Source organism: Medicago truncatula, chromosome 1 (assembly GCF_003473485.1).
Source record: "Medicago truncatula cultivar Jemalong A17 chromosome 1, MtrunA17r5.0-ANR, whole genome shotgun sequence".
Classification (NCBI taxonomy): Eukaryota; Viridiplantae; Streptophyta; class Magnoliopsida; order Fabales; family Fabaceae; genus Medicago; species Medicago truncatula.
The window spans coordinates 43,896,109-43,922,386 of NC_053042.1; the positions used below are offsets into that span (position 1 = coordinate 43,896,109).

Sequence of the window (26,278 nt, forward strand, 5' to 3'; positions counted from 1 at the left end):
TTAATCTCATTCTCATTTAAAAGCTTAACACCTAACCGTGTTTCTTCAAAGACATTGTAGCAAAATCTTCTTCAAACAGTTTTTTTTACTTGTTCTCATTTCAACATTTCTTTCCTGTATTTCTAAAAATGGTGTCGTTTTTCCGGTTCTATTACACATAAGCTTACATTAACATCATAATTGTCACGTAGTAAACTTTCATTAACGTGTGTTATGATTTACGTCTAAAGGACAAAAATGTGATTCATTTTAAAAAGATAAAAGACTAACATACATTTAAAATATAATAAAATTAAAATGCATTTTTTTATAGAAGTTTAATAACCCAAAATATATTTAGGCCGAAATAAAATAAAACACCTTATTTATTTATTTTTTACGGGAAAATACAACACCTTAATGATCACAGCATTATTTTATTTAAAATTATAAAGAGAACAAGTAATACACCTAAAACCCCTAAAAAAAAAAAATACACGCCTAAAAGAAAACTAAAAATACTTCATTCGTTTCAAAAAGAGTGTCGCTTTAACTATTTGCACACATATTAAGAAATGAAATGAAATAATGATTAGACATAACACTTTTACTAAATTGCCCTTACTTTATAAGAAAAAGATAATTTTATAGTTGCATTGAAAATTTTGTAAGAGAAAAGTTGGAGAGGGTAAAGTTTGAAAAAAAAAATTAAAGTTGTATTGAAAATGTAAAGTGACATTCATTTTGAAATAATTTTTTTTGCTAAGCGACACTAATTTTGAAACGCAGGAAGTAAAGGTTGCTTTCCCTGTTATTATTACTCAGTACCTGACAAAAAACATGTCGTCACGCGTATTCATTAACGGACAAAACAGTTGTCATGGTCAGTGGCATTTGAGAGATATGGTGATAGGGTGGAGGGTATTTGAGGAATTGAAAAAGGGAGGGTGCGTTTGGCAAAGGAAAAAATCGTTGAGAGGAAACCCTTTGTCGACACGTGCTTGGCGTCGGCCGCACGCTGAGCAACTAATTTGTCTCCTTCTGGCTGGCTTCAAAAGGATTTCGTATAGGTACAACTCTATTTGCCCCTACGCCGTTTCACTACTTCCAATTATATCCGATTAAAATAAAACTTCAGTCCCCATGAGCTTAACTCATTTGGTAAGGGATAGTGCACAATATGTATAGGGGCTGGGGTTCGAACTCCGGACACCCCACTTATTCATCTTTAAGGTGGATTTCTCTAGCCACTAGGCTACTTGACAAAAAAGAAATAAAACTTCAAACCGATTTTAAAAAAAATTAAAACGACAAAAAAATTAAATACTTTTTTTTATGTGTTTGAATAATTCTTTTAACAATTTTATGAGGGTTTTTTTAACAAGTTAAATGAAATATATTACTCTTTTCGCTCTTTAATAAATGATCATTTTGTAAAAAAAAAATACTGTCTTAAAATAGTTAATTCATTTTATTTTTCAATGCAATATTAATTACTTTTTTTAAATTATAATTCTAATTAATATTACTTTCATCACTCTCAATTCAATATATTCTAATTTGCATTTATGATAATGAAAAATGTAACAATACTTGATAAGAACATTTAAAATCATTTTTCTCTCTTCTTCGCTTATACATTTCTTTTAATAAGTGTGAAAAAAGCAAATAACTCCCTTAATTTAGGACGTAGGGAGTAAAGGAGTAACGTTGTAGGAGCATTCTTCCTAGCACAAGAATGTATAAGAGAGAAACACTAAACTTTACAACAATAACAATTCGAAAAAATGACCAAAAAAAAAAATCAATCAGTGCACAAACAAACGAAAAAAGCATGTCCATTCGCTATGATTACCTAAAGCAAAATTAGTATTTAATTACATTGAGGAATTTGATACTCCATTAAATTTGCATTTAATTATACATAGTCTTTTTAGAACATTCATTTCTCTCTAAACAAGACTATTGAAGTATGATACTCATATATAATCATGTTAATGATATGTGTAGGAGTGAGAACATGCCTGACCGTCTGAAATGGGTATACGATCTAGCCCATTTAAAGTCTAATTCGGCGACCTCGTTTCATAAAAAGGTCAAGCTCAAACTTTTTACAAAATTGATGCAAATGTTCCTCACTCTCATGTGCAAGTCGTGGACATCCACGTAGAGGACCTGCTCAGCTAATTTATCAGTGCCAGACCAATTTGTAAACCAAAAATAGGAGTTTTCATCGCCTAGTCGAAAATCAAAACCTTCCCTTGGGAAAAAAGAGCTTGCATAATAAGTAATAACATCTCAAGTGACTGATATTGGTTTCATACATGGTAAGGAACATGTCCTTATTAATATACTTTTGTTTTAACACCTATACCCATAATGAATCACACAATTTTCCCAAGAGCGAAGTATTGGCCTTATCAATGTACACAACTGATGTTGTATCTAACTTAACAAACATGATGGCGCAAAAATTTCCCAGTAGGTGAAATGGAGTGATAAAAAAAGTGGCATGTTGATGTCTGCCTAATTGATTAGTTTGTCATTATTTGTGCATATAATTGACAATTCTCACACATAATTCCAAAATGGTGATGATTAGAACAAGAATTATAAATTGCTAAAATTGATGTGATAATGAAAAAGAGACATGCAAAATTAATATGAAGAATACACAACAATGGAAAAGACAAAAATAGAGGGGGATGGCACCACACTAAAGCTTCTGGAGAGAAGATGAACGATGAGTCTTGGAGGAATGATCGGAAAATAAAACATGGTTTCGTGATAAGATTATAGGAAATGGTCCAATCCAAAACCGAAAAGAGACGTAATATCACAAATACACAAAGTGTATTTTTCTACCGAAATTCATTGATTTTAATTACTTTAGGCATTGCCTATTTGTCGGAAAAGAATGAACATTACTGACTCGGGTTCTCATCAAATGTGTCGAGCAATAATCTGTCGAGATGCAAAATGAGGATACATGCAAGCAATTTGACACTCAAGTAATTATAAGAGCAAAGAGTGGAAGGTATCGAAAGGATGGAAAGTGTGTACCTTGTACATGTGATGAATGATGTCTTTTACATGCAAGCTTTTGGAGTCGTTGTAGACTTGATGAGAGGTCGTTACAAACGATGCTTCATCATTCTCGAGCTTGGTTATCCGTTACGAGCCATGGAGTCATTATTGAGTGGAGAATCAAAACTAGTTGTTGAGGTCTTTGTTGAATGTGAAATTTTACATATCACTAGAACCAAGTCATCCTCAAAGTGAGAAATTAATTTGGGATCCTTTAACTTCCAAAAGATACGGGTTACATCTATCATCGTCAACCTTATCCTCAATAAGATGGTTGATTCTTTCCAAAGTAAGATTATAAATCCATCGAGAAACATTATACCAAAAACTTATAATTTTGTTGCGACATCTCTTCACAAGCGTTCATTGATGAAAATAACGAGTGTTGTTGCGTATGAGTGTGATCCATTTACTCATTGCCTGATGGAACCAATAATAATCTTCTTATCGAGTGATTTGATAATATTTTTCTTAACGACAGGCTTTGATTTACTGAGGTGATCATTAGGATCGTCGTGGATAAAACTTGTTGATTCCTTTCAACCTTCACTGAATCTGGCGAGATACTCTAAGAGGTATTTTGAATGTCCCTATGTATGTTGAAGAAGTTGGTTATAACGACCTTTTGGAGTTCGCTTCTCGAAAACTGATGAATGACTTTGTGGTAGAAGTCAACATATATCGTGATTGAGTGTCTAGGTAGGTTCATGAACCATCAGAGGCAACATCCTTCAAAATTCCCGTTAAGAGTTTGCATTTGAGGGTTTATGCAACTTCGATGTTGTTCATCTGGGTCTCTATGCTACAAAATGCTCCAATGGATCAATTCTATTGTCAAAAGTCGATAAATAGGGAGGTTTGAAATTCTCTGGTATTGGGGCTTTTTGATTTCTTGAGATAGCGATTGTGAATGCTTTAGTTTCTCATCAGATTGTTCGCTGACAAATCTTTCTTGCTGTATATGTTGAACTTGAGTTTGTAAGTTTTCATTTTGCAACACAATTCCTCCATCATGGTTGAATTTCGTTAAGATCCTCATTCTCCCGACGACGAAGATTGGATTCACACCATCTTGCTTGGATGTGTGGTGGTTACCTTGATTTTGATGTACCACGGTCGAGATCTTGGTGTTAATGTATATGGTGTAGAAAAGTGAATGGATCAATAAATACCACTAGTCATGTATATATAGAGGGCTGGTATGATAGAGAGAGCGAAAATCATGGTCCGTAATGTGGCCTATAATCTCGATCACGAATAATCGTCCCCTACTACCCATGTTATGTGATCGTGGCTTTAGCGATCGAATAAGGTCACATGAGTTTTATGTTGGAATGACTTGGTCTCGTTTAGGGTTTGAGGATATCGCGGTCCCAAATATAAATGTTCTCGAATAAAGGCCCTTATCAATTCACGATGGTTCAAGGATGTTGGTATTGTGTTTCGGCTACACTTATACAATTTTTTTTAGGAAAATGCTAACAATGTCTCTGAGACATTCTTTAAGAACTTTAAATGATAAATTTTTATGAAAATTCATGTGTTCATTATATTGAAAATTATAATGTTTGATTTTTTTTTCCCTAAGAATAATAATTTATAAATTTAGGATTCTAAAAGAATATGCCAAAGACACTCGTTAACAATCTTTTTTTAAGGGGGCTACGCTTATAAACCGGTCCTAGATAAATGTATATGAATATGATTTTTTTTACAAGAGTATATGAATATGATGTTGCAATGATTATTAAAAAAAATTAGATAATTCATTTTTTTCCTTAAAAAAAGGCAATTTAATATTTCAATCAAGTCGGAAGTTAAATACAATTTTTAAGTAGTTTTTATTTTATTTTTGACAAAACTTGATCATAGTAAAAGACAATTGAAAAAAATTTGATCGTAGTTGGTTATTTATTCTTTGTTTCAATCATATTCATATGTCATAATAAACTACAGAAATTTAATTTATTCTTGGTACAAAAGAGAGAGCTTCATTTATTTATTTAGATCCAAAAGTAAGTAAATAATGGGGGGCTTTGCGTGGACGTAATAGGTAATATCCGTTATGATAAATGTGGGAAAACAAAACTTAAATCATGGAATTTGTAAGACAAAAAAAGGTTAACTGAAAGACATAAATTTGTTAACAAGTCCAAAACGGGGTTTTGTCAATAGCCATCAACAAGAACAAGAACAAGAAACCTTCGGCTGTACACAAACTCGTACGTCACAAGTCATTTCTCTCTCAACTACACTAGCATAAAGACAAAACAATAACCATAAATTATTTTTTGTCAAAAAAAACCATTAAATAAATATCTTAATTCATTTTCATAGCTATAAATAAATAGTATAACAGTATAATAATTTGATCATGAGACGATAAATGATTTCTTCAAAAAAAAAATTAAGACATTAAATAAGTCCATTCAAATTGACATTGAAAAAAACAAACCTAAGACAAGAGAACATATTCTTAGGTGGTTCAAATTAATATCATCAGATCAATTTAAATGGGTTTATTTCAACTTAACCCTACGTCTTTATCCGAATCCAAGTTTGAGAATGTGAATGTTAATTTTTTCTTAGAGTTTGTTTATATTTTGACGAATTAATCTATACAGTTACGAGCGGAGGATATCAATTAAAAGAATTGGCGAGGACAAATATTTAATATAGGAAAAGATAAAAGTGGGACCCAAGATGAACAGTTTAATTCGGCCGCCAGCTTTGTCGTCTCTCTTGTCTCCGTTTACATCTCTCTCCCTCGCTCCGTCGTTCCTTTGTGTTTGACTCTCTCTCTCTCTCTCTCTACACCTGTCTCACTTTCTCTCTCCTCTTCATCACTCTTTCTTATCTTCCTCATTTCTCATTCATACCTCATCATCATATATCATAATATATCTTCTTCATTGAATGAATGAATGAATGTGATTCGTGATCTCTTTCAGTTTTCTACATAGAACTTTTCATTTCTTTCTTCACTCTTCACATTAAACCGACAAATCAACCTTACCCATCATTTCTTTCAACTTTCATCTTTCTATTTTTATAATCCTTAATTAGTTTATTAATTAATATTATTATTATTATGAGGCGGCATAAAAGGTCGGTTATTTTGTTTCTGTGAGGATCACTGTTACTTTTTAAGCGTGTTTTCTTTGGATTTTGTTTTTCAATCACACTCTTATCTTATAGATATATTCATATTCATATTTAGAGCGAAGAAAACAAACATCATAGACATAAACATGGCTGGAAGTAATGAAGTCAACCTTAATGAATCTAAGGTAACAACTTTCTTAGTTTTTTTTTGGTCTTTTGGCTTTTTTTTTTTCTTGCTTTGTTTGATTCTAGCATTGTTTATTTGTTTTTAGAAGTGATTTTTTTTTTTTTTTTTTTTTTTGTGTGTTTATGATGTTGGGTTTTGGTGTTGAAGGGGAAAAGTTTGAATCTTTAACATCGATTGGGAAGGATTGCATATTTGTTTGGAACATCTTTGAGTTAAAGAGAGTGTTGTTTCTTTGTTTTTGTTATCCTTTTCTGGGTTTTGTTGATAATGATGGTCCCTATGTAGTTTTTGGGGTTTGTTTCAATTTTTTGTTTTGTACTTTCTATTTTTTCTTACATGTAGGCCTCTTGGTTTACTTGTTCTGGTAAGTTGGTAAATTTTTGTTTGATTTACTCTCCAAAGTTGAAAATTTGTCCACCTTTCTCAAAGATTTGTGAGGTTCTTTCATGCCTATACTTCCTTTTTATGATCCTTTTTTCAATAATTTCTTGCTTTTCTAAAGGGATGAGCTTTGATTAGAGGATTTTATTCTTCTTTTGAAGTAATAGTACTATAGTGTCAAATGAAGTGCATAATTCATATGGATAAGGTTCTAATAACATAGTTCATATGCATAAGCTTTGATTATATGATATTTTTTTACTTTTCAAGTACTATCGTGTCAAATGAAATGCATAGTTGATATGGAGAGGATTCTAATAACATGTTACAATCTTTGTAGAGTGTTGTTCCTCTCAATACTTGGGTGCTTATCTCCAATTTCAAGCTTGCTTACAATCTACTAAGACGCGCTGACGGAACATTCAATAGAGAGTTAGCTGAGTTTCTTGACCGCAAGGTCCCAGCCAATACAATTCCTGTAGATGGAGTATTCTCTTTCGATCATGTCGATAGAAATTCAGGACTTTTCAATAGGGTTTATCAACCTGCTCCAGAGAATGTTACTACTTGGGGAATTATAGAGCTAGAAAAGCCCTTGAGCACAACAGAGATTGTCCCTGTCATAATCTTCTTCCATGGTGGAAGTTTCTCTCATTCCTCAGCTAATAGTGCTATCTATGACACTTTCTGCCGTCGCCTTGTGAGCATGTGTAAGGCTGTTGTTGTTTCTGTAAACTACAGAAGATCACCCGAGCATCGGTATCCGTGTGCTTATGAAGATGGTTGGAATGCTCTAAATTGGGTCAAATCAAGGACATGGCTTCAAAGTGGAAAGGACTCTAAGGTTTATGCTTACATGGCTGGTGATAGTTCCGGAGGCAACATTGCTCATCACGTTGCGGTGAGAGCTGCCGAGGAAGATGTTGAGGTACTAGGTAACATTCTTCTCCATCCACTCTTTGGCGGGGAGAAGCGAACAGAATCGGAGAAGAAACTGGATGGAAAGTATTTTGTGAGGTTGCAAGATCGCGATTGGTATTGGCGAGCTTTTCTACCTGAAGGGGAAGATAGAGATCATCCTGCTTGTAATCCATTTGGTCCTAAAGGTAAAAGCCTTGTAGGACTCAAGTTCCCTAAAAGCCTTGTTTGTGTGGCTGGTTTGGATCTTCTACAAGATTGGCAATTGGAATATGTGGAAGGTCTCGAGAATTCTGACCAAGATGTCAAACTTCTTTACCTAAAGGAAGCCACTATTGGTTTCTACTTCCTGCCTAATAACGATCATTTCTATTGCCTCATGAATGAGATAAACACCTTTGTGCATCCTAACTGCTGATATACTGCTACTACCACTTAACCATACATGACTAAAAGCCTGACTTGTATTTTTTATGTCCCTACTTTATAGTGGCGGTGTGTAGTTATAATATTATCATGTAGCATTACTTTCTGTTTTAACATCTATGGTGGTAATCCGAGCTTTCTGTAACTGGTGTGAACCACTGCTTCCTGTTGTATGCCTATATCTTTTGAAGGGGAGCATCAGTCTTAGGCGTCTGAGGTAGGGTTTGGCTGTGCCGCCGTTTACAAGGCTTTCCCCATTCCACTTGTTCGACCTCGGAAGCACGAGGGGAGATACAAGATAGGGCTTGGTTGATGATTAATTTGATTATGTGAGTGTCTTTTATGTTGTATAACTATTATTATATAGAGTGGGGACTTTTGAGTATAGCCCATCCTATTATGAACTTTGTATGTTATATAGTAATATAAATATCTTGTTTGGTTGGTTTTTAGTTATATTTTTGTCCACAATGCTAATGTTGTATTATGTTTTTTTTCGAATTTCTTTACACAAAAGTTACTAATGTATTTGGTTTTGTTTATGCATTCAAGTTAAGAGAAATGTTTCAATAAGCTTGGGATATTTAGCATTGAAATCATGACAGATAAAAGCAGTAACACTGGTTAAAATAATGAAGCTAGCTTGCATATGAATTTGAATTATTCTATGGTTTTTCCTCCACTCTTTTAAATTTCAGACACAGGTTCAAACATAAGATTCACTTGAAAAGGGTGACATAAAATGTCCAATGTGGAAAAGGGATGCGTTTTCTTGTCATGTGTGATCTTTAGTTATCTGTTAGAAAGGAATAATGGAACATGTAATATAACATGACAGGGGTGGGTAGGCTTGGAGGACAATCCTCAGTCCTTGTTCATTGATTACCTTAAAGTCAAATCCCATCCACCAAAAGGACATCAGAAGCTTGGCACGAGTTTGAATCATGAATTTCTCCATCTTTCAACAACAGTTTGATTAATTCTTATTATCATCATATTCCCTTATTCTCAAATACTATGTTTCACTTCTTGAAATAATTGAATTAACTACAAAAATTAGTGATTAAGAAAACAAATTGTCTTTGTAACCAAAGTTAATGTTGGATTTCACTTTATTTTTCCTTTCTATTGTAATTGTCAATTATTGAATTTTTGGATGTATTCTTAGGCTATGTTACAATTTGATAAAATAAATAAGAATCAAGTGGAATAAAATTGTAATAGTTTTTTAATTAGTTTAAAATACAACGTGTCTCATTTATATTCATAGAGTCTCAATCTTGAATTAGAACTTTGAAAATGTATCCCAAAAAAGTACAATATGATAAACTTGATGAAATGCATCTATTCCATGAAGAATACAATGAATTTTTTTGATTCCATCAGAAAATACCTTTTATTCCTCTTTAATTTGAGGGTATAGGATGGAGTCATTGTTCTTTTAACAAAAAGCTTCATTGAAAAATATTCAATAAAATACGACTTTATTCTATTCTATCCCCTCTACCTTGTTCCATTTGATTTCATCATCTCATAAATACTGAACTATACTAAATACTAATATCATTTTCTTTCTTCTTTATGCTGACTAGTATTCGGGAACAGCTAAGCTTTGACAAAGACATGAAACTCTTGTCTTTTATTGATTTTCTTGGGAATCCTTATCTACCTCTTTTTTGTGCGTGGAGCCTTTGTATAACACCGCAAATTTATTCAATTAAGGGACAAAGACTTTTGTTAGGGCTTTCAAAAGCTTGATTATCCACCTTTGTTGTGCAAGATTATTCTACTTTACTACATGTCTGTCTTATTATGAATAGTTCTTAGTAATATTAATATGTGTTATGTCTTTGAAAATATTCCCTAATACGACAGAGAAGAGAGTCATTATCAATAAATGGGATTTCTTTATTTGTGGATTATGGACAAAATTTTATTTGTTTGCTTGGTACCTTGCTTTTTTATTAATTAAAAATATTTGATGGGTCATTACTTGTGTTTTGCGCATTCACACCAATACCATTATGACGAATCTTCTACTCAAGCGTGTCGTTAGTGCCTAATTTTATATACATTGTATTCTATATAATTGAGCTGAACTTTGTATTCTTAAATCATAGTTCTTCCACCTCTGGTTTTCTACCTACTTTTAGCTTTATGCTTTCAGCTCAAATCCGTTTCTGCATAATTGGATTCTCACATGAGAAATGAAAAAGTTTAAAACATATCAATATCTTTATGTTTGATACTACGGTGAATATGTCATAATCACAATGATCTACTGTGATTTTCAAAAACTACATTTTGTGGCTTTTACAAAATCATAAAGAGTCACCGTAACTTTGACATGTATACCATGATATCAAATATAAACTATGTTACTTATAAGAGCATAAGATATATAATGATAATCAAGAAGATAGTTTAATCTCTAATCAATAACAAAATACTAGTTATATTACCAACTTTTTTCTATTTAGAAAATGCTATTGGTAAGAGTTGTGACACTAAATGGAAGCAAAATCAATCCACGTGTTTCTCCCTAAAGTAAAACTGCTTTCTTTTTCGTGGATGAAGGTAAAATCTGTAAATTTTGTTTTAGGTTATCATAATTGGTAGTTAAAACTTTTTTGCTTGTTTGAATATTGATTAATTTTTTCCATTTTATTGTCTTTTTCAGATTGTTATTGTTGTAAACTTTAATGTTTCTCTTTAGCATATCTTATCTTGTGTTAAGGAGAATGCTCTTTTGATATTAATATATTTTATTTTAGCTTGTTAAAAAAACTCATAAAAAACATAGAAAATGCCTTGCCACTTATCCAAAGTTCAGCTATGTGAATGGGGAACGACTTCCCTGCAGTATATTTTTATTTGTAAAGGCAATTCGCTACTATTAGCAGTTTCCGCATTTATGGTCTCGATTGCAAATAAAGATCACATAGTTTATGTTTATTTATCAAACTTATAATGAATTGTCTTATTTATATCAGATAAGTTAAATTAAAACTACTAAGGAGATCTTTCATTACCAATTGAGATCACATATCCGTTGTAAATTGGTAAGTCTCTGATCTTATTTGGAGTGTGTCTCTTTTTAATTTAAATTTTCCTATAAAAGAAAAGAAAGGCATTTGACTAGATGCAACTACATAGAGTATTAGTAATTCATTTGTATGCTGCTAAAACAAGTACCGTTTCCTCAGTCCTATAGTAAGCGATCAATTTGTAAAATAATTCTGTTTCAAAAAAATGAAATTTATAATATCAATAGATTTTATATTAAAATTGAGTTTCTTGAAAAGTCTTCTAACAAGGTTTACAAGAAAAATTCTTTTTAACGACGGTTTAAAAAAAAATCGTATTGATGTAGCTATAATACTTATACAAGATTTGATATTTTGTGGGTATATCGACGAAGTCATAAACATTGTCTAAAATTTACACATATTTTCGAGATTTTAGATTTAAATTTAGATGAAGATAACCAATCTAGGGATGGCAAAGCGGATCATCTCTTTTCAGTCCCATTTAGACCGTCCGCTTAAGTCCGCCAAAAGCGGGACGAGAAGGGCAGAGTTAATTTAGATGATCGAGTATAGAATTCCTCCGAACTTCGTTTTAAGGCGGGTTGACGGACCGATCTGCCAAACAAAAAACCATGATTTTTAATGCATTTTTGTACAACTATATTGTTATAAAAGAATATGTTGCAGTTTTTTATAAAACACAAGCTTGCGAGACAAATTTGGATAGATATTTGCTCATTTTATTTTAAATTATGTTTAACGAGGCGAGTCAACTAGAAGCGGCGAGTTCAAACTCTAGCTTAATCCACAAAAAATAGCAGGTTAAACGAGCCGGTTTCGTAGATTGAGCTTGCTTTATCACCCCTAGTTCAACCTAACCACATGGACATCGTTAGTTGAATTAAGTTTTACGAAAATATTTAAATAACTTTAAACAAATAAAATATAATTTTTTTTAAGATTTATTTATATGTAAAATTTCATGTCGAGTTGAGAGTAACCAATGAGTAAAAACAAAGACATGTTAGGTGAACAAAGAGGATAAAAATTAAATAAAATACGATTCATCACAAAAGACAGAACTTAACAAAAACAGCTTGTTATTAACTGATTTGTAGTCAAAATCGTGCATCAAAACATGTCTTCAAATGCGTAAAAATGGGTTTGGGGCCTACTTATCTTGTTCAATGTTTCTAACAAATAAATTTAAAAAACTACTTGTCATTCTGAGAAACCGAAATCCATGAACAGAAAGAACTTTAACTTTTAGAATAGAGAGAAGACTAGATTGAAAAAGAAAGGGGACTAACAAACAAACTCCTTTTCCTTTTGTATGTACAGTTGATTTACGGTAGAAATATTTCTCTCTAACTTTTGTATTTAGTCTAACAATTAATCAACTTTTTTTTAAAGATATTCTTTTAATCAATCAGAAGCATTTGATAAAAAATATTACATTTAAACTATCCCGCTATTGATTTCTCAATGTCTCTACCCCTTATCTTCAATATTTAGCATTCTTCAACCTCATGCTTACGTTTGGCTTTTTCAACGGTACAATCACTCTTTAAGTCGGTTTAATCGATCTTAAAAGTGTCCAACGATAGTTAATTGCTACTTAAAAAGTCAAACCATATTTAATTGTCGTTAAATAAGACTCTTGGTAAGAGTTTATATAGAGGAGACAATCTCCACCTTATGAACCGGTTTTTGAGGATGAGTTAGGCTTCCAATTTCTTAATGGTATCAGAGCCTGATGATTTCAAGGGTCACTTACCGATTCACGCACCAAGCCCAAAAGAGTGTTGCTGGGCGTGACAGCCGATTCACGCACCAAAGCCCAAAGAGTGCTGGACGTGACGGGGGTGTATTGGGAAAAATCCATGTCCCACATCGGATATATAAGACTCAAGATGAGTTTTAGACCTCCAATTTCTTTATGGTATCAGAGCTTGTCGAATTCAAGAGCCACCTACCGATTCACGAACCAAGCCCAAAAGAGTGTTGCTGGAGGTGACGGCCAATTCACGCACCAAAGGCCAAAGAGTGCTAGGTGTGACGGAGGTGTATTGGGAAAAACCCATGCCTCATATCAGATAGATTAGACTCTTAGTAAGAGTTTATATAGAGGAGACAATCCCCACCTTATGAACCGGTTTTGTCAATAAGACTCTTGATAAGAGTTTATATTTATGAACCAGTTTTTGAGGATGAGTTAGGCCTCAAATTTCTTTAATCGTTGGGTCAGGGACGGTTGAAGAAATGAGTAATATGAAAAGTGAGATGAGTCATATCCTGATTCATATTTGATGAGTAAGAATATGCATTTGCTACTAACAGTGGATCAATCCAAATGGTAAGGGACTTAGGTTCCTTAAGAATGTGGTTAGAGGCTTGATCTATGGTTCATGCGTATGAAAAAATTCGATTGAAAAAGGAGAATCCATTTTATGTGTCCCACAAATTTTCTGATAGAGATTAATTATTACTAAACTATAGACGACGGTGAAAACTTCATACCAATATTGTGCTTAAAAAAATGCATTTACTGAGTTCAATATTCGAACCATGTTTCTCCATGCTTGTCTCGTACTCCTCGTATCTGATCCACTGAATATAAATAACAGAAGCAATTATTTTGCAAAAGATTATATTACGGAAAGAAAAAAGAAGAAGTAGAATGCTTGAAACCCACCACAAACATTAATAGAAAAAAAAAAAAATCACTACAAACATTTTCTGATTAGAATTGAATTTGGTCTCTAGATTTTGATGGTAAAGTTAGCCTAGGATCGAGACCAAAAAAAAACCAAAAGTTAGCCCAGGATTAAAAAAAGGTCACATTCGTCATGCAAAAGTCTTGAAATATTTTTAAAGTTTCTCTTTTTAATTATAATAATTATCAAATCTATTTCTTATGTTTATAATTTTTGGGTAAAAGATACTCTTAAACAAAAAATGTAGGGGTACATAAGAAAACCCAATTGAAGATAATATTGGTCCAACAAAAAATAGCTTATCCAATGTGGCCCAAACAAAAAAGCCCAAAACAAATAACACAAGCTAGTTTACCTTACACAACAGTGAGAGAATAAGAAAGTGATTAATGATAGTTAACTACTGTTCGGCAACTGACAATAGTTAACTACCGTTGAAAATGTTTTTTGAAGTGTTCCTAAGTAATTGTTAGAAGCTTAAAAAGTAATGCCCGAATCAGAAAGTGGAAGACTCCTGTTTATATTTAGTCATTTCTTTAAGAGTTCATGTTAGATATATAATTTTTTTCTTTCTTTTTAACACACCCATTCTCGGAAAAATGGACCTAATTATCTAAACTTTAGTTGAAAGATAACTAGAGCCTCAATAAAAATTGTTTTAGCGAGTGATAGAGCTCGATGTACCGATCAAATTTCATTTAAGCATTTTTATTTGAGAAGTACTAACAACCCTATCTTTACAACACTTTCTCTAATAATTACTCTATTATTTGATAAAATTATACGAGTTCTACACTCTAAAAACAATTCTTACATAAAAGGTGAGATCCACATTAATTTTAACCAGTAAAAATGATTAGCATAAACTTATTGCTATTTTTTCTTTACGTAATTTGGTATGAAATTATTATTGTTACTTGACAATGACGAGGCACATATCTAGGTTATGGTAATTAGGGGCAGCTGCCCTGCCCCCACAAATTCATCATTTTAGTTATAAATTATGTATACTTTTATGTTTATCTCTACAAAAAATTATATGTTGCTCACACAAAAATTTATCGAATACTTTTCCTTGTGAAAAATCAAGTACATAACAATATAGTGATAAATTGTTGAATGGTTGTTTGGTCAAATACACACAAAATTAATTTAAAATATGAGTATATAAAATGATGTAATTTTTTTGAATATAAAATGATGTAATTTTTGCACTCTCAAACTTTTTACTTGATGGTAATTATGTTATTATTTCGTAACTTATATATTGATGTGTTTTTATACAAACATTTATAGTGTATATAACTCACTCAAAAAAAAATACATTTATAGCGTATATAATATTGCCCCCATAAATTAATTTTTCTAAATTCGTCGATGACAATGACTAAACGACTAAACCTCTGATCACTTATCTAAGAGGCTCGTCCTTTACCATATGAATTAATTCATTATTTGTTTTAACTTTCGGCTAATTTTTTATAATTCAGTTCATTTTTCATAATCAATGAGAATTCACTCTCCCATACTCTTTATATATTCACTCCTTTCAAAATTTCAAATTCGATTATCTTCGGTGTCAATTTCGATATGTTAATTTAATTTCTTAAAAGAAATTATGATCATTTAAGGAATTAACTTTCTTAATAAATGTGTTTTTAATTTTAGATTCATTTGGTTGAAAATTTGTTTTTAAATTTTGATGATCTAGATTTGATACTCGGACGGTTCAAAAATATATAAAGAGACATCTTTAGTTTTTTTGTTTTGAAAGAAAAGAACATCTTTGGTTTATTATCATCCAATATATTTATTTTTTGGCTCAAATTTATACTATTTTTTTATTTTTTTTTGACAAAAGGATTTATACAATTTGTTTATTAGTAGTATAATAATACAATATATCCTTTTTAAAAAATAGAATATATCTTTATCTTGAATGATTCATCGTGTACCAATTACCCAAAGCAGAAGATTCCATGAAAATGTTTCCCTTTTTGTAACAACACTTGCACTCATAGTTTATCTCAGAAGAATCACCATATCAGACAAACCAAAAATTCTATCCTAAGAGGTATGGTCTGCATCACTCTTTAGTATTGACTTCACTATTACGTTTGTGTTTATGTCTTTTCATTTTCAGTCCTATCCAAAATTTACAGAATCAAATTCAAGTTTAATTCCCCTTTGTATCATCTTTCAGTTGACTTTCACTTTTATTCTATTTGATTATTATCATAATTGTACATCTTAATATGTATTTGTGCATCATTTGATGTATTATTCATTTCTGAATTTTGTTTGTTTTCCTGTGAATTTTTAGTTACTGTTGATGATGTTGTGAAAAGGGTTTTTGGGGTCATAGAGGTGGGGTTGTTTTGTTATCATGCTTTATAAAGTGTAAACAACAACTGAAAAGAAGTGGCTTGGGAAATGTTCTTGATTTCAGAATATGTTGTTTGTTTGTCAAATTCCTTGTCCCCACGAACATGTTTTTGTGTTCTTCTGTAAATTTGAGGTCTCAACAAAGAAAACCATCCTTATTATAAGGCGAAAAAACCACACTTGTTCTACAAAGCTCCTCCATATTGATACACTAATATGCAGATGGTATAGGAAAGAACTTAACTTGAATCAATTTCATGCATTGAGTTGCGTAACCTGATTTATCTTTGGCTAGTGGTTACACATTGTTATGATTTCTGTAGGGTATGATTCATAGTTTACTGATAAGTGGGTAGGTCGCTCGAGTTTGTTGGGCTTCAACTGCGGGTGTGGTAGATAAAAACTAGAGTAGTTGAAATAGCTATGAGTTGTTAGAGAAGTTAGTTAGTTTGTTATTTGGGTTATAGCTATGAGTTGTTACAGAAATTGGTTAGTTTGTTATTTGGATTAGTTAGAGAGTATGTGCATAAATAGGAGAACACAAAGGTTAGAGAGTGTTTTTAAATATTTGTATGAATAGAGTATTCTCTATTGCGATTGGTCTGTAGTTAGAGAATTAGACACAATTGACCGTAATCCAGGATCAAATATCATGTGTTTTTCGTTTGCTTTTTTCGTATCTTTTTACGTTTTAACCAGGTTTCTGTTTTAACAATTTTTTCTTATCTACATGGAAAGTTAGATTGAAAAACTTACCTATTGTTTCGTCATACATTTTATTTTGCAGGATTGACAAACAATGGGGTTTTATGAAGATTTTTAAGTAGTTCAGATGCTTTGGCACTGCAACATTTTTCTGTGTTGATTTGAATAGTTATGTACGCTATATCCGGTGCACTTTACGTTGACCAAATGGGCTATGCTATGAGTAGATTAGACGTGGACTCTAGTGATACTGAAGATGGAAATGCAATCCTTGAAGATTCTAGTACTGGAAAAGCTAAAAAGGCATTTGAAAATTTAGACAATGAAATTGCTCAAATAACCAAGTTGAAATCAACACCTCATCAACTGCTAGTACATGATGGATCTGGAAGGAAAGAGTTGCCTGTTTCCCCGGTGAAGATGCTGGCAGGCCGCGAATCTAATTGTTCAGGACGGGGAAGGTTTTCTTCCGCTGATCGCTGTCATCTTTTGAGCAGGTATTTACCTGTAAATGGTCCTTGGCCTATCGACCAAATGCCTAGTCGAGCATACGTGTCTCAGTTTTCAGCTGATGGTTCTCTTTTTGTTGCTGGGTTCCAGGTAAGTATTCTCACTTTTAACCCTATATATGCATCTAAAGTTTTAATTCTAAATTAATTTATTTTTCAGGGAAACCACATAAAAATATACAATGTGGAGAAAGGTTGGAAAGTTCAAAAAAACATTCTAACCAAGAGTTTGAGATGGACAATCACTGATACTTCTCTTTCCCCTGATCAAAGTCATCTAGTAAGGAACAGGAAACAAAAATGTCTACATCCTTTTAATCAATTGTTTTTTTTTTTCTGTAACTGTCATAGTTTTTCTTATGGCATTTGCATTCTTCAATTTCAGGTTTATGCCAGCATGTCACCCATTGTACACATTGTGAATGTTGGATCTTCTGAGACAGAGTCACTAGCAAATGTGACGGTATCCACATTGAATTATGCTCTTTGGTTTTTAATTCGATAATGTTTTGAATGCTATGATCAGAGGAATAGATACAAATTAGATTTTCTAAGATGTCTGTAACTGGTGTATGTACAAGGTTCCGTTTGATGGTGTTCTTTTCATATTCATAATGTGCTTTCAGTTCTTATAATATGCAGGAGATCCACGATGGGTTGGATTTTTCATCAAACGACGATGGAGGATACTCTTTTGGAATTTTCTCTTTGAAATTTTCAACAGATGGGAAGGAATTAGTTGCAGGAACTAGTGGCGATTCTATATATGTATACGATCTTGAAACAAATAAGGTTTCACTTCGAATTTTAGCACACACGGTAATGTTACTAGCCATAAATATAACATCTGTTTAGCTTCATATGATTTTGACCATTGTCTGAATCTATAATTTATGGTGCAGTTTGAATTAAATTGGACAATTCAAAACTTAGTATCAAGGTGTATAGAATTGATTATGATTAATGTGAAGGGGGTGGTTTTTATAATTCACGTGATAGAATTTGCTTAGCTGCATAATAGGAATGCGACCACTTAATCTATTGACAGCGTCCGTATATTAGTGTTATGAAATTTTATTTCAAAGTTTCTGCTTGATAATTTATTTATAATTTTTATGGAGAAATCATTTTCATACTTTGATGGCTCTATATGGATCAAAAGTATTTACATATACCATAGATGTATGTTCTAACTTTTGGTTTCATTTTACGTTGCAGGCTGATGTAAACACTGTATGTTTTGCTGATGAAACTGGCCATCTTATTTACTCTGGAAGTGATGATAGTTTCTGCAAGGTATGTTCTACAATAAGACGGCTTCTTCTGTTATGTTATTATTATTTGCTTTTTCCCTCTTTTTGAGTATCCCAACTGTTAGAGTCCTACATCGGATAGGAGATGACCTGACAATGTGTTTATAAGTGGGGGCAATCCTCACCTCACAAGCCGGTTTTGTGGGGTTGTGTTAGGCCCAACCACGATTTCTAAGACCAACTTTTGATTTCATAAAGAAGTAATGAACACCTTTTACACAGGAATTCAATCTCATATTTATATCGTCAAGGTTAAATTAAGTATTGAACTTGAGAGTAGTTATTAGTTGAGATAAATTTCAAAGCTCTTAGCTTTACGTTAGGGACATATTCTAATGTACAAAGTTGTTTAGGTCTGGGATCGGCGTTGCTTAAATGCTAAAGACAAGCCAGCAGGGGTTTTGATGGGACACCTTGAGGGCATTACGTTTATTGATTCCCGTGGAGATGGACGCTATTTCATTTCAAACGGTAAAGATCAGACCATCAAACTTTGGGACATACGTAAAATGTCATCCAATGTTACCAGGTATGCTCTTTTAGCCTTTTGGTATCCATATCTGTTGAGTTATATGAATATGACATGTTTGGACAAAATGTTTATAAATAATAGTGCTAGAACACTTCTGCTAACGGGAAAGATAAAATTCATGTGGAATTTAACAAGAAAAAGGCTGTAAAGTGCCAAGTAAAATACGCCATGTTCATGGAAATTTAGAGTCTTGTTCATGATTCAATTCTAGTTAACTTATATCTGGAATAAATTAGACGACTTATATTAGGTTGAACCATAAGTCTGTGACTTGTGGATATGGTTATGCTTGCTAATGCATAATAAAGATACAGGTTCATCCGAGCACACATTTCTTTAAGGTAATTATGTTGTAAGATTGTGAGGCTCAGTATACTTATGAATTATCTATGAAGCATTTTCAATTTATCACTACATTTCATAGACAAAATGAAAAAGACAGAGTTTATATAATTATTTTTACATTTATTCAACGATGATTCTGTGTCAATTTGCGTCACCTTGTCTGTCTGGAAATTGAACTTTTAGCCTAGCTAATGTTGTCTGTTCCTTTCTGAGACTAAGCTAATTCTAGATGAAATTGTTGGCAATGCAAAGGCTTTACTTTACTCTTATCAGAATTTTCTCTAAATTTCAGTAACCGTGTCCGTGGATATAGGAGTTTTGAATGGGATTACAGGTGGATGGATTACCCGCCACAAGCAAAAGACTTGAATCATCCTTGTGATCAGTCAGTGGCTACATATAGAGGCCATTCAGTCTTACGCACTCTTGTCCGCTGCTTTTTTTCTCCAGCTTTTAGGTGACCATTTTACACCACTAAACTGGCCTTATCTTTTCATTATTCTTGATTTTATTTGTCATGTTCCCCCTTGATTTTCTGGCATGTTCATATTCGGACAAGCATGCATCTCGCTTGAGCATATTAAAATTATTGGAGATTTAATTATTTTTAGTGCTTAACCTGATGTTGTTTTCTTCAAATTTACAGCACTGGCCAGAAGTACATCTATACTGGATCACACAACGCATGTGTTTATGTATATGATTTGGTATGTATTTTAGATACTGTTGCTCTAGATTTTATGTTTTTATCCTCGGAATAATTTTTAACATAGTATAATCAATAACTAGGGGGAAGAGGGAGGATAGACAAGTTTCATGATCCCCTCAAGTTTTATAATATATTTTTAGAGTCACATAGTCAATTACTTTATAGTCCAATGATTGAATGATTTATTAAGCCATTTCTGCATGAAAATATTAGCTAGACTAATGAAAGATGAAAATTAAGATTTGGAGTGGTAGAATGAGAACTTTTAGTCATTTTTGCACCAAACATAGGAAAAGGCTTAAAAAATGAGCAGACTATGTCAAATTGTTGTTTGATTCTGCAACATACGCAATATATTTTATAAATATTAGAGTTTTGTTCATGGTCCCCTTGAACTTTGATTCCTGGCCTCGCCGCTGTTCATAACCAAATTTTATATACGAATATCAAACAAAAACTAGTCTCTGATAATTTTGTTATCGCGATATATCTCTTTTATTCATGTAATGTAGTGGTAAAAAAATATGAATTTTTGCACGGTTAAATGATAAGATTAGGGGATTCTGTTATTTTTTCCCCATACAAATACATTATACATGCCTTGCTCAGTAAGAAACTTTGATAATTCATTACAGGTGAGTGGAGCACAAGTTGCAACATTGAAGCACCATAAATCACCTGTAAGAGATTGTAGTTGGCATCCCTTCCACCCTATGCTTGTTAGCTCTTCTTGGGATGGAGATGTTGTAAAATGGCAATCTGCTGGAAGCTCTGATATGGCAGCCTCGTCGGTTAAGAAGAGGGTAAACAAAAGACATTTTTATGAAGATTACCTATGATGTCAGTTAAATCAGTTAAGAATTACGAAATGATCTGAAAGATCCATAACTTGTTGATATTGAAGTTGTATATGGTGTTTGGCATAATAAGGTGTAATATGAACTACCACAATCTTGTACATAAATAATAAATAACCACTTAAAAATTGATAGTGTGATTGATTCATTTGTACGCAGTGTGTATGATAAATTTGTCACGTAGCATACTATTGCATCATAACTCATAAGTGTACCAATGCATCGGTATTATATTCTCTGTAATGATGTCTTGTTTTGAATTTGATAGACTAAAGTTACGAACTCACGATTATTATAGAAAGGCAGGACAAACTAGCAGCTGCTGCTTATAAAGTATATGTGTGCCAAAAATATTGAGTTTTTCTTTTTATAAGAAAGGAGAATATTCTCGTATTAATGGCAGGAGATAGCTCTTTCTCCAAAAATAACACCCTCACGAAGGTGCTATCTTAACATTTTGTGAAAAAAACGGGGCCTTGTTCTATCTTCTGTTCTGTAGTCTTGCTAGTGATACTGGAACCAAATGATGCCAAATTTGGTGACCCTTAACTTTTATTGCCTCTTTATTTATAACTTGTTACTCTTGTATAATAATCTGTAAGTAATTCATTGCAGAGAAGTAAATAGTTGGATTGAGATAAAAATAGTTAATGGTAATATGGTATTATAGGAAAGACAAGATAGTTTTTAGTAGAAATAACAATTTATTTTTCTGTATTGGGTCAGTTGCTACAAAAGAGTTTTAATCTTTACTTTAATTTAGTCGAACATTATGTCGGATGTCAAGTTTTCAGAAAACGCTTTTTAATAGAGTTGTTCTTACAAAAATCGTTTTGTAATGTGGAGATGCTTCTTTTTATAAACTTTTGTTAGACATTATTTTAAGACATGTGAGTTGTTGTGCGCAAGTGTGAGTTATATGTCCTACATCGGATAAAATAGTAAAGGTTGAACACCTTATAAGTAAGAGGATCATAAATTCATTGCCTTAAGGTTTTGGGTAAGAGTGTGGTATCTCTCTTGCTTGTGCGTTTGTTCTAGCCTCGATGTGGATAGTCCTCCGAGCTCCCCCCAGTGACCCAACAATGTGTGGCATATTTTTTCCAATACACTTTCTCACGCTCAACACTATTGATCTTGATGCTTGAATAAATGGTGGGTTGTCTCGCTGGTAAGGTGAGAGATTTTTATTTATTTTTTTAATAAACTTTTTACGGGCCTTATCTTTAAAATATGAGGGACTCATGTCTAGCACCGTTGAGCTTGATGTGTGGATAAATGGTGGGTGGCCCGATTTGATAAACTATAATATTAGGTTTTTATATCGAGTCTAACTTATTCTTACAAAATCGATTTGCTTAGTGAGGGGTGCCTCTTTTAATTAAAAGAAAAGAGGGAATAAATCACAAGGAAAAAGAATGAAATGTCAAGTAAATTGGGTACTCATAGTTGGGGACGTCCGATGAAATTGGTACAATACAAAAAAGATTAGTATGGTCTTTGGGCAAGGGTGACACACAAATCGAGAAATTAGTAGTCGTATTAATAAAACAAACTCCATAAATGACAGTAGCATTGCTTTTATTTTGTTTTCTGATTGACAGAAGTACCCTTAAATGTTAATATTAGAAGAAAATTCCCAATGGATTGACTCAAACATTAGCAAATCAGACTTTAAGCTTTTTGAAGATGAATTTAACTATAAATTAGCAATAGAGAAATGCATTGTGCTAAAACTTATGTAATGAAAAACATCCAATATTACAAGGCAACATGCCAAGACTAGGACAAGACAATTGAGTAAGAAATAGAAGTGGCGTTTGATTAGTTAGCAATGAGTGTTAGGTTTGTTTGGCTGCTTCATAGTTGCCTTTTTTACAAAGCTTCCTTGTGGTCACACTCTAAACTTCAAGCCAAAGCCTCAAAAGCTTAGATTTACAATAAAGAGATTTCCAAATGAGTGATGTTGTCCCTACAAACATTTTCCACTACAAGGAGCAGCACCCCGTGCTTATGGAAAGCTAAAAAAAAGCTGAACAAAAACGTTAATTGTAGCCACAACAAGCCAACCACAACTCTTCCCACTAATGGATACAAGCTGAAATATTGCAATCATTTTTTAGACTTTACACTTTACTTATACAAAAAACCAAACTGAAATGAGTGGAACTATCACCAAGCAGCCTTGATTTCCACATGTGCTAAGTTTATAATGGATGGGGTGCCATGCTACTTTCTTGTAATAATTAGGAACTAACTTCTACTAGGACACAAAAACAAAAGGAAAAAAGAGTGAGTGAATGTGTGTGAGAGAGTCCCAATAGTTAAATTTGGATTTCCTGCAATCGGGGAAATTTTCTATTCATGTATTCAAGATATAGGTGGTTATCTTGGTCTTGATTCTACGACCACCAATGTCTTGACTACATGAATGCGGGAAACAACTCCTGACCGAACTAGCAGGATTCAGTTAAATGAAGGTGATTATAGGGAGATTAAAAAATAAATTGACCATTAATAAAAAAATAGAAATGTATGATTAAGCATTCCATATGCATTGCTGTTCTATGTCACTCATTCCATTTACCAAACAAGAAAGTGAAGATAAATGTAGCAGCAACACAATAGTGTGATGAGATATAATGATCAGCATTTTTGCTTAGTTTTACATAACATTATGAATCATATTACATGAGTAATATATTTAGAGCATAAAACAACAAAAATAGCTACAGTTTCATAAGTATTCACATTCTTCTTATTCCACTATTAATTCCCCCACAGGCAGCTATCACAAAATTTAACAATAATAATAATGAATCAAAAGGCAATAATAAAAATAAAATAATATTAGAAGCAAGAAGATTGAAACCTATATGATATTTTAATTAATGTGAAGAAGATAAACGTTACTCTATCTATCCCTTGTACTGATTGCACTGTGTAGTAGGCCTTGTTTTCTGCTTCCCAGCTCTAAAAGGGCAGGGAGTCTCTACGGGAGGGACCATGCAATTATACTGCATACACAGTGAACTTCTCTCTGGAATTACAGCCGTTGGACTAATCTCAATTCCAGTTAAATAATTATGCTGCAAATATAATATCTGTATGCTTGCATCCAATAACCGCTCCACAAAACTAGCCGGTACCCGACCCGTGAACCGGTTGTTATTCAGGTAAAGATTCTGCACATTGGCCAGCATAGGTGATATTTGACCAGATAACCGGTTAAAGCTAAGATCAACGGTTGGAATTGCAACTTGATCCACCGGTTCAACTGAACCGGTAAACTGGTTTCTTTCTAATTGGAGATTTGTCAGTGGGAATGAGAATACCTTACCCGGAAGAGGTCCAGTGAATTGGTTCAGACTCAGGTCTAAATAGTTTAACTGATTAAGCCGGGTTAGAACCCGGTCCATTGAGCCGGTGAATTGATTCCATGACAATGAGAGATACTGAAGTGACGCAGGGAGAAAATTTGGACCAATCGAACCGGTGAGAGAGTTGTGCTTTAGGTCCAACCGGCTTAAGCTTTGAGAATCAAACCGGGGAAGTGAACCGGTTAAACGGTTGTGACAGAGAATGAGATTGGTTAACCCCGGTAATGAACCCACCGTCGGAGGAATTTTTCCGGTTAGCTGATTGTAACTAAGATCAATAGTTCGAAGACTGCGTAACTCACCTAACTCCGCCGGAATCTCACCGGAGATGAAGTTTCTGTTAACACCAAGAAACCTGAGATTCTTCAAGCTTGAAATGGTTTGAGGAAGAGGACCATATATTCTTCCCGGAACAACGGTAAACTCAGCCAGAGAAGAAAGCTTACCAATGGCAGGGTCTAATCGACCGGTTAAACCAGCTGAACCGGCTCTAGGATCACCGAGGTTGAGAGAAATAACCTTATCAGAATCACAAAACACACCGGAGAAGTTGCATGGATCAGCAGTGAAATCCCATGAAGAAAAGAAATCAGAACCAGGCATGTCTTCAAGAGCTTTACGAATGGATTGAAGAGCTAGAAAATCAGCAGGGTCTAAAATCGCGTTTACAATAAGCTGATTGTGTAAGAAACAAAAGAAAAAGAGAAGAAAACATGAATGAATCATGGTTTTCGCCATTGAAAACACAAAACCCCTCAATGCAAGAGGAACAAACAAACAGAGAGTGTTTGGTTTTTTTTTTGGTTAATAAGTGTTTGGTTTTATAGCAAAAAAAAAAAAAAATGAAGAAAGAGAGAATGTGATTAAGCTTGAAGAGAAAGCAATAGCTGAATCTGAATTTTTATTTTTGGCTTGTGAGAGAAGTTGCAGAGAGTAATGAATATTGAGAACGAACACAACAACTATGTTGCTACTTTTTACTACTTTCTTTTGTTGTTATCTTTGTACTTCTCTTCCAACGAACATTAATTTTTTAATGGTTGTAATAATTTTTTATTCTTTTTTGTTTCTTGGGAAATGTTCTCATCAAACGGTTGTCCGAGCCTACTTGGCTTCCGTACCTTAGCTTCGGACGACATGTCATCATCTTTGCTTCGGGTAAACAGTGTAAATCACGTGACTCGTATGGCTTTTATGTCTCTTCCGAACCTGAAGCAAAAAACACGTTGGATAGCTATGGAAGCTGTTAAAATGATTGGTCATTATTTTACTACCACCACGTGGCAAATATTGACCCAATTACTGCCTTGTAAAAAATTTTGTTGACAAATTATAAGACAACACTAGGGACATATTTCTCACTTCTCTAAAAAGACATAGAATCTGTTTTTTTTTTTTATTGAATTTTAACATCTTTCATTTTCTATTAAATAGTGAAAAATATGATTAATTTAACTAGTGAGGAGAAGTGTGACAAAAGCTTGGCACCAAAGGAACAAAATTAGCACACTGGGAAGAGACATGACAGAGGGTAAGTGTGGGTTTTAATTTTATGTGAGGATAGTAGTAGTGGATATATTGAGTGAGTGACAGCTATTAATGTAATGCAGCTGATACTTCATAATCGAATAGGACGACATACATAAAGTAAAAGCTGGGCTATGATTCTCTAATTTCACCCTCTTCCTGTTTTGAGACTTTTTTGGTATATATG

The 26,278-nt window shown here is 33.1% G+C and overlaps 3 protein-coding genes and 1 non-coding gene across 6 annotated transcripts; 3 read left to right on the top strand and 1 right to left on the bottom strand.

Moving 5' to 3' along the window:
* Positions 1–5,823: 5,823 nt before the first annotated feature.
* On the top strand, positions 5,824–8,539 carry LOC11416837 (gibberellin receptor GID1B). The gene is made up of 3 exons (XM_003591542.4): positions 5,824–6,174; positions 6,287–6,356; positions 7,080–8,539. Exons 1-3 carry the CDS (start codon positions 6,158–6,160, stop codon positions 8,073–8,075), a joined length of 1,083 nt encoding a protein of 360 aa, XP_003591590.1. The 5' UTR covers positions 5,824–6,157; the 3' UTR covers positions 8,076–8,539.
* Positions 8,540–15,748: 7,209 nt separating this feature from the next.
* On the top strand, positions 15,749–21,427 carry LOC11412492 (LEC14B protein). 3 transcript variants are annotated; one of them, XM_003591540.4, is made up of 10 exons: positions 15,749–15,903; positions 17,002–17,519; positions 17,589–17,708; positions 17,814–17,891; positions 18,071–18,247; positions 18,647–18,724; positions 19,095–19,270; positions 19,911–20,075; positions 20,265–20,325; positions 20,963–21,427. In XM_003591540.4, the coding sequence occupies exons 2-10, from the start codon at positions 17,091–17,093 to the stop codon at positions 21,164–21,166; spliced, it is 1,488 nt and encodes a 495-aa protein (XP_003591588.1). In that variant the 5' UTR covers positions 15,749–15,903; positions 17,002–17,090; the 3' UTR covers positions 21,167–21,427. The 3 variants fall into 3 exon arrangements, with proteins under 3 accessions (XP_003591588.1, XP_024639789.1, XP_024639786.1); XM_024784021.2 differs by having other exon boundaries at positions 19,932–20,075; XM_024784018.2 differs by lacking the exon at positions 15,749–15,903 and adding an exon at positions 16,036–16,439.
* A 1,196-nt stretch (positions 21,428–22,623) lies between these two features.
* LOC112418858 (U6 spliceosomal RNA) lies at positions 22,624–22,728 on the top strand. Its single transcript, XR_003008931.1, has one exon. It is a non-coding gene; the product is annotated as a U6 spliceosomal RNA (small nuclear RNA).
* Positions 22,729–23,795: 1,067 nt separating this feature from the next.
* Positions 23,796–25,570, bottom strand: LOC11412975 (LRR receptor-like serine/threonine-protein kinase ERL2). The gene has a single exon (XM_003591539.4). It carries the CDS (start codon positions 25,300–25,302, stop codon positions 24,103–24,105), a length of 1,200 nt encoding a protein of 399 aa, XP_003591587.1. The 5' UTR covers positions 25,303–25,570; the 3' UTR covers positions 23,796–24,102.
* Between the last annotated feature and the right edge of the window lie 708 nt (positions 25,571–26,278).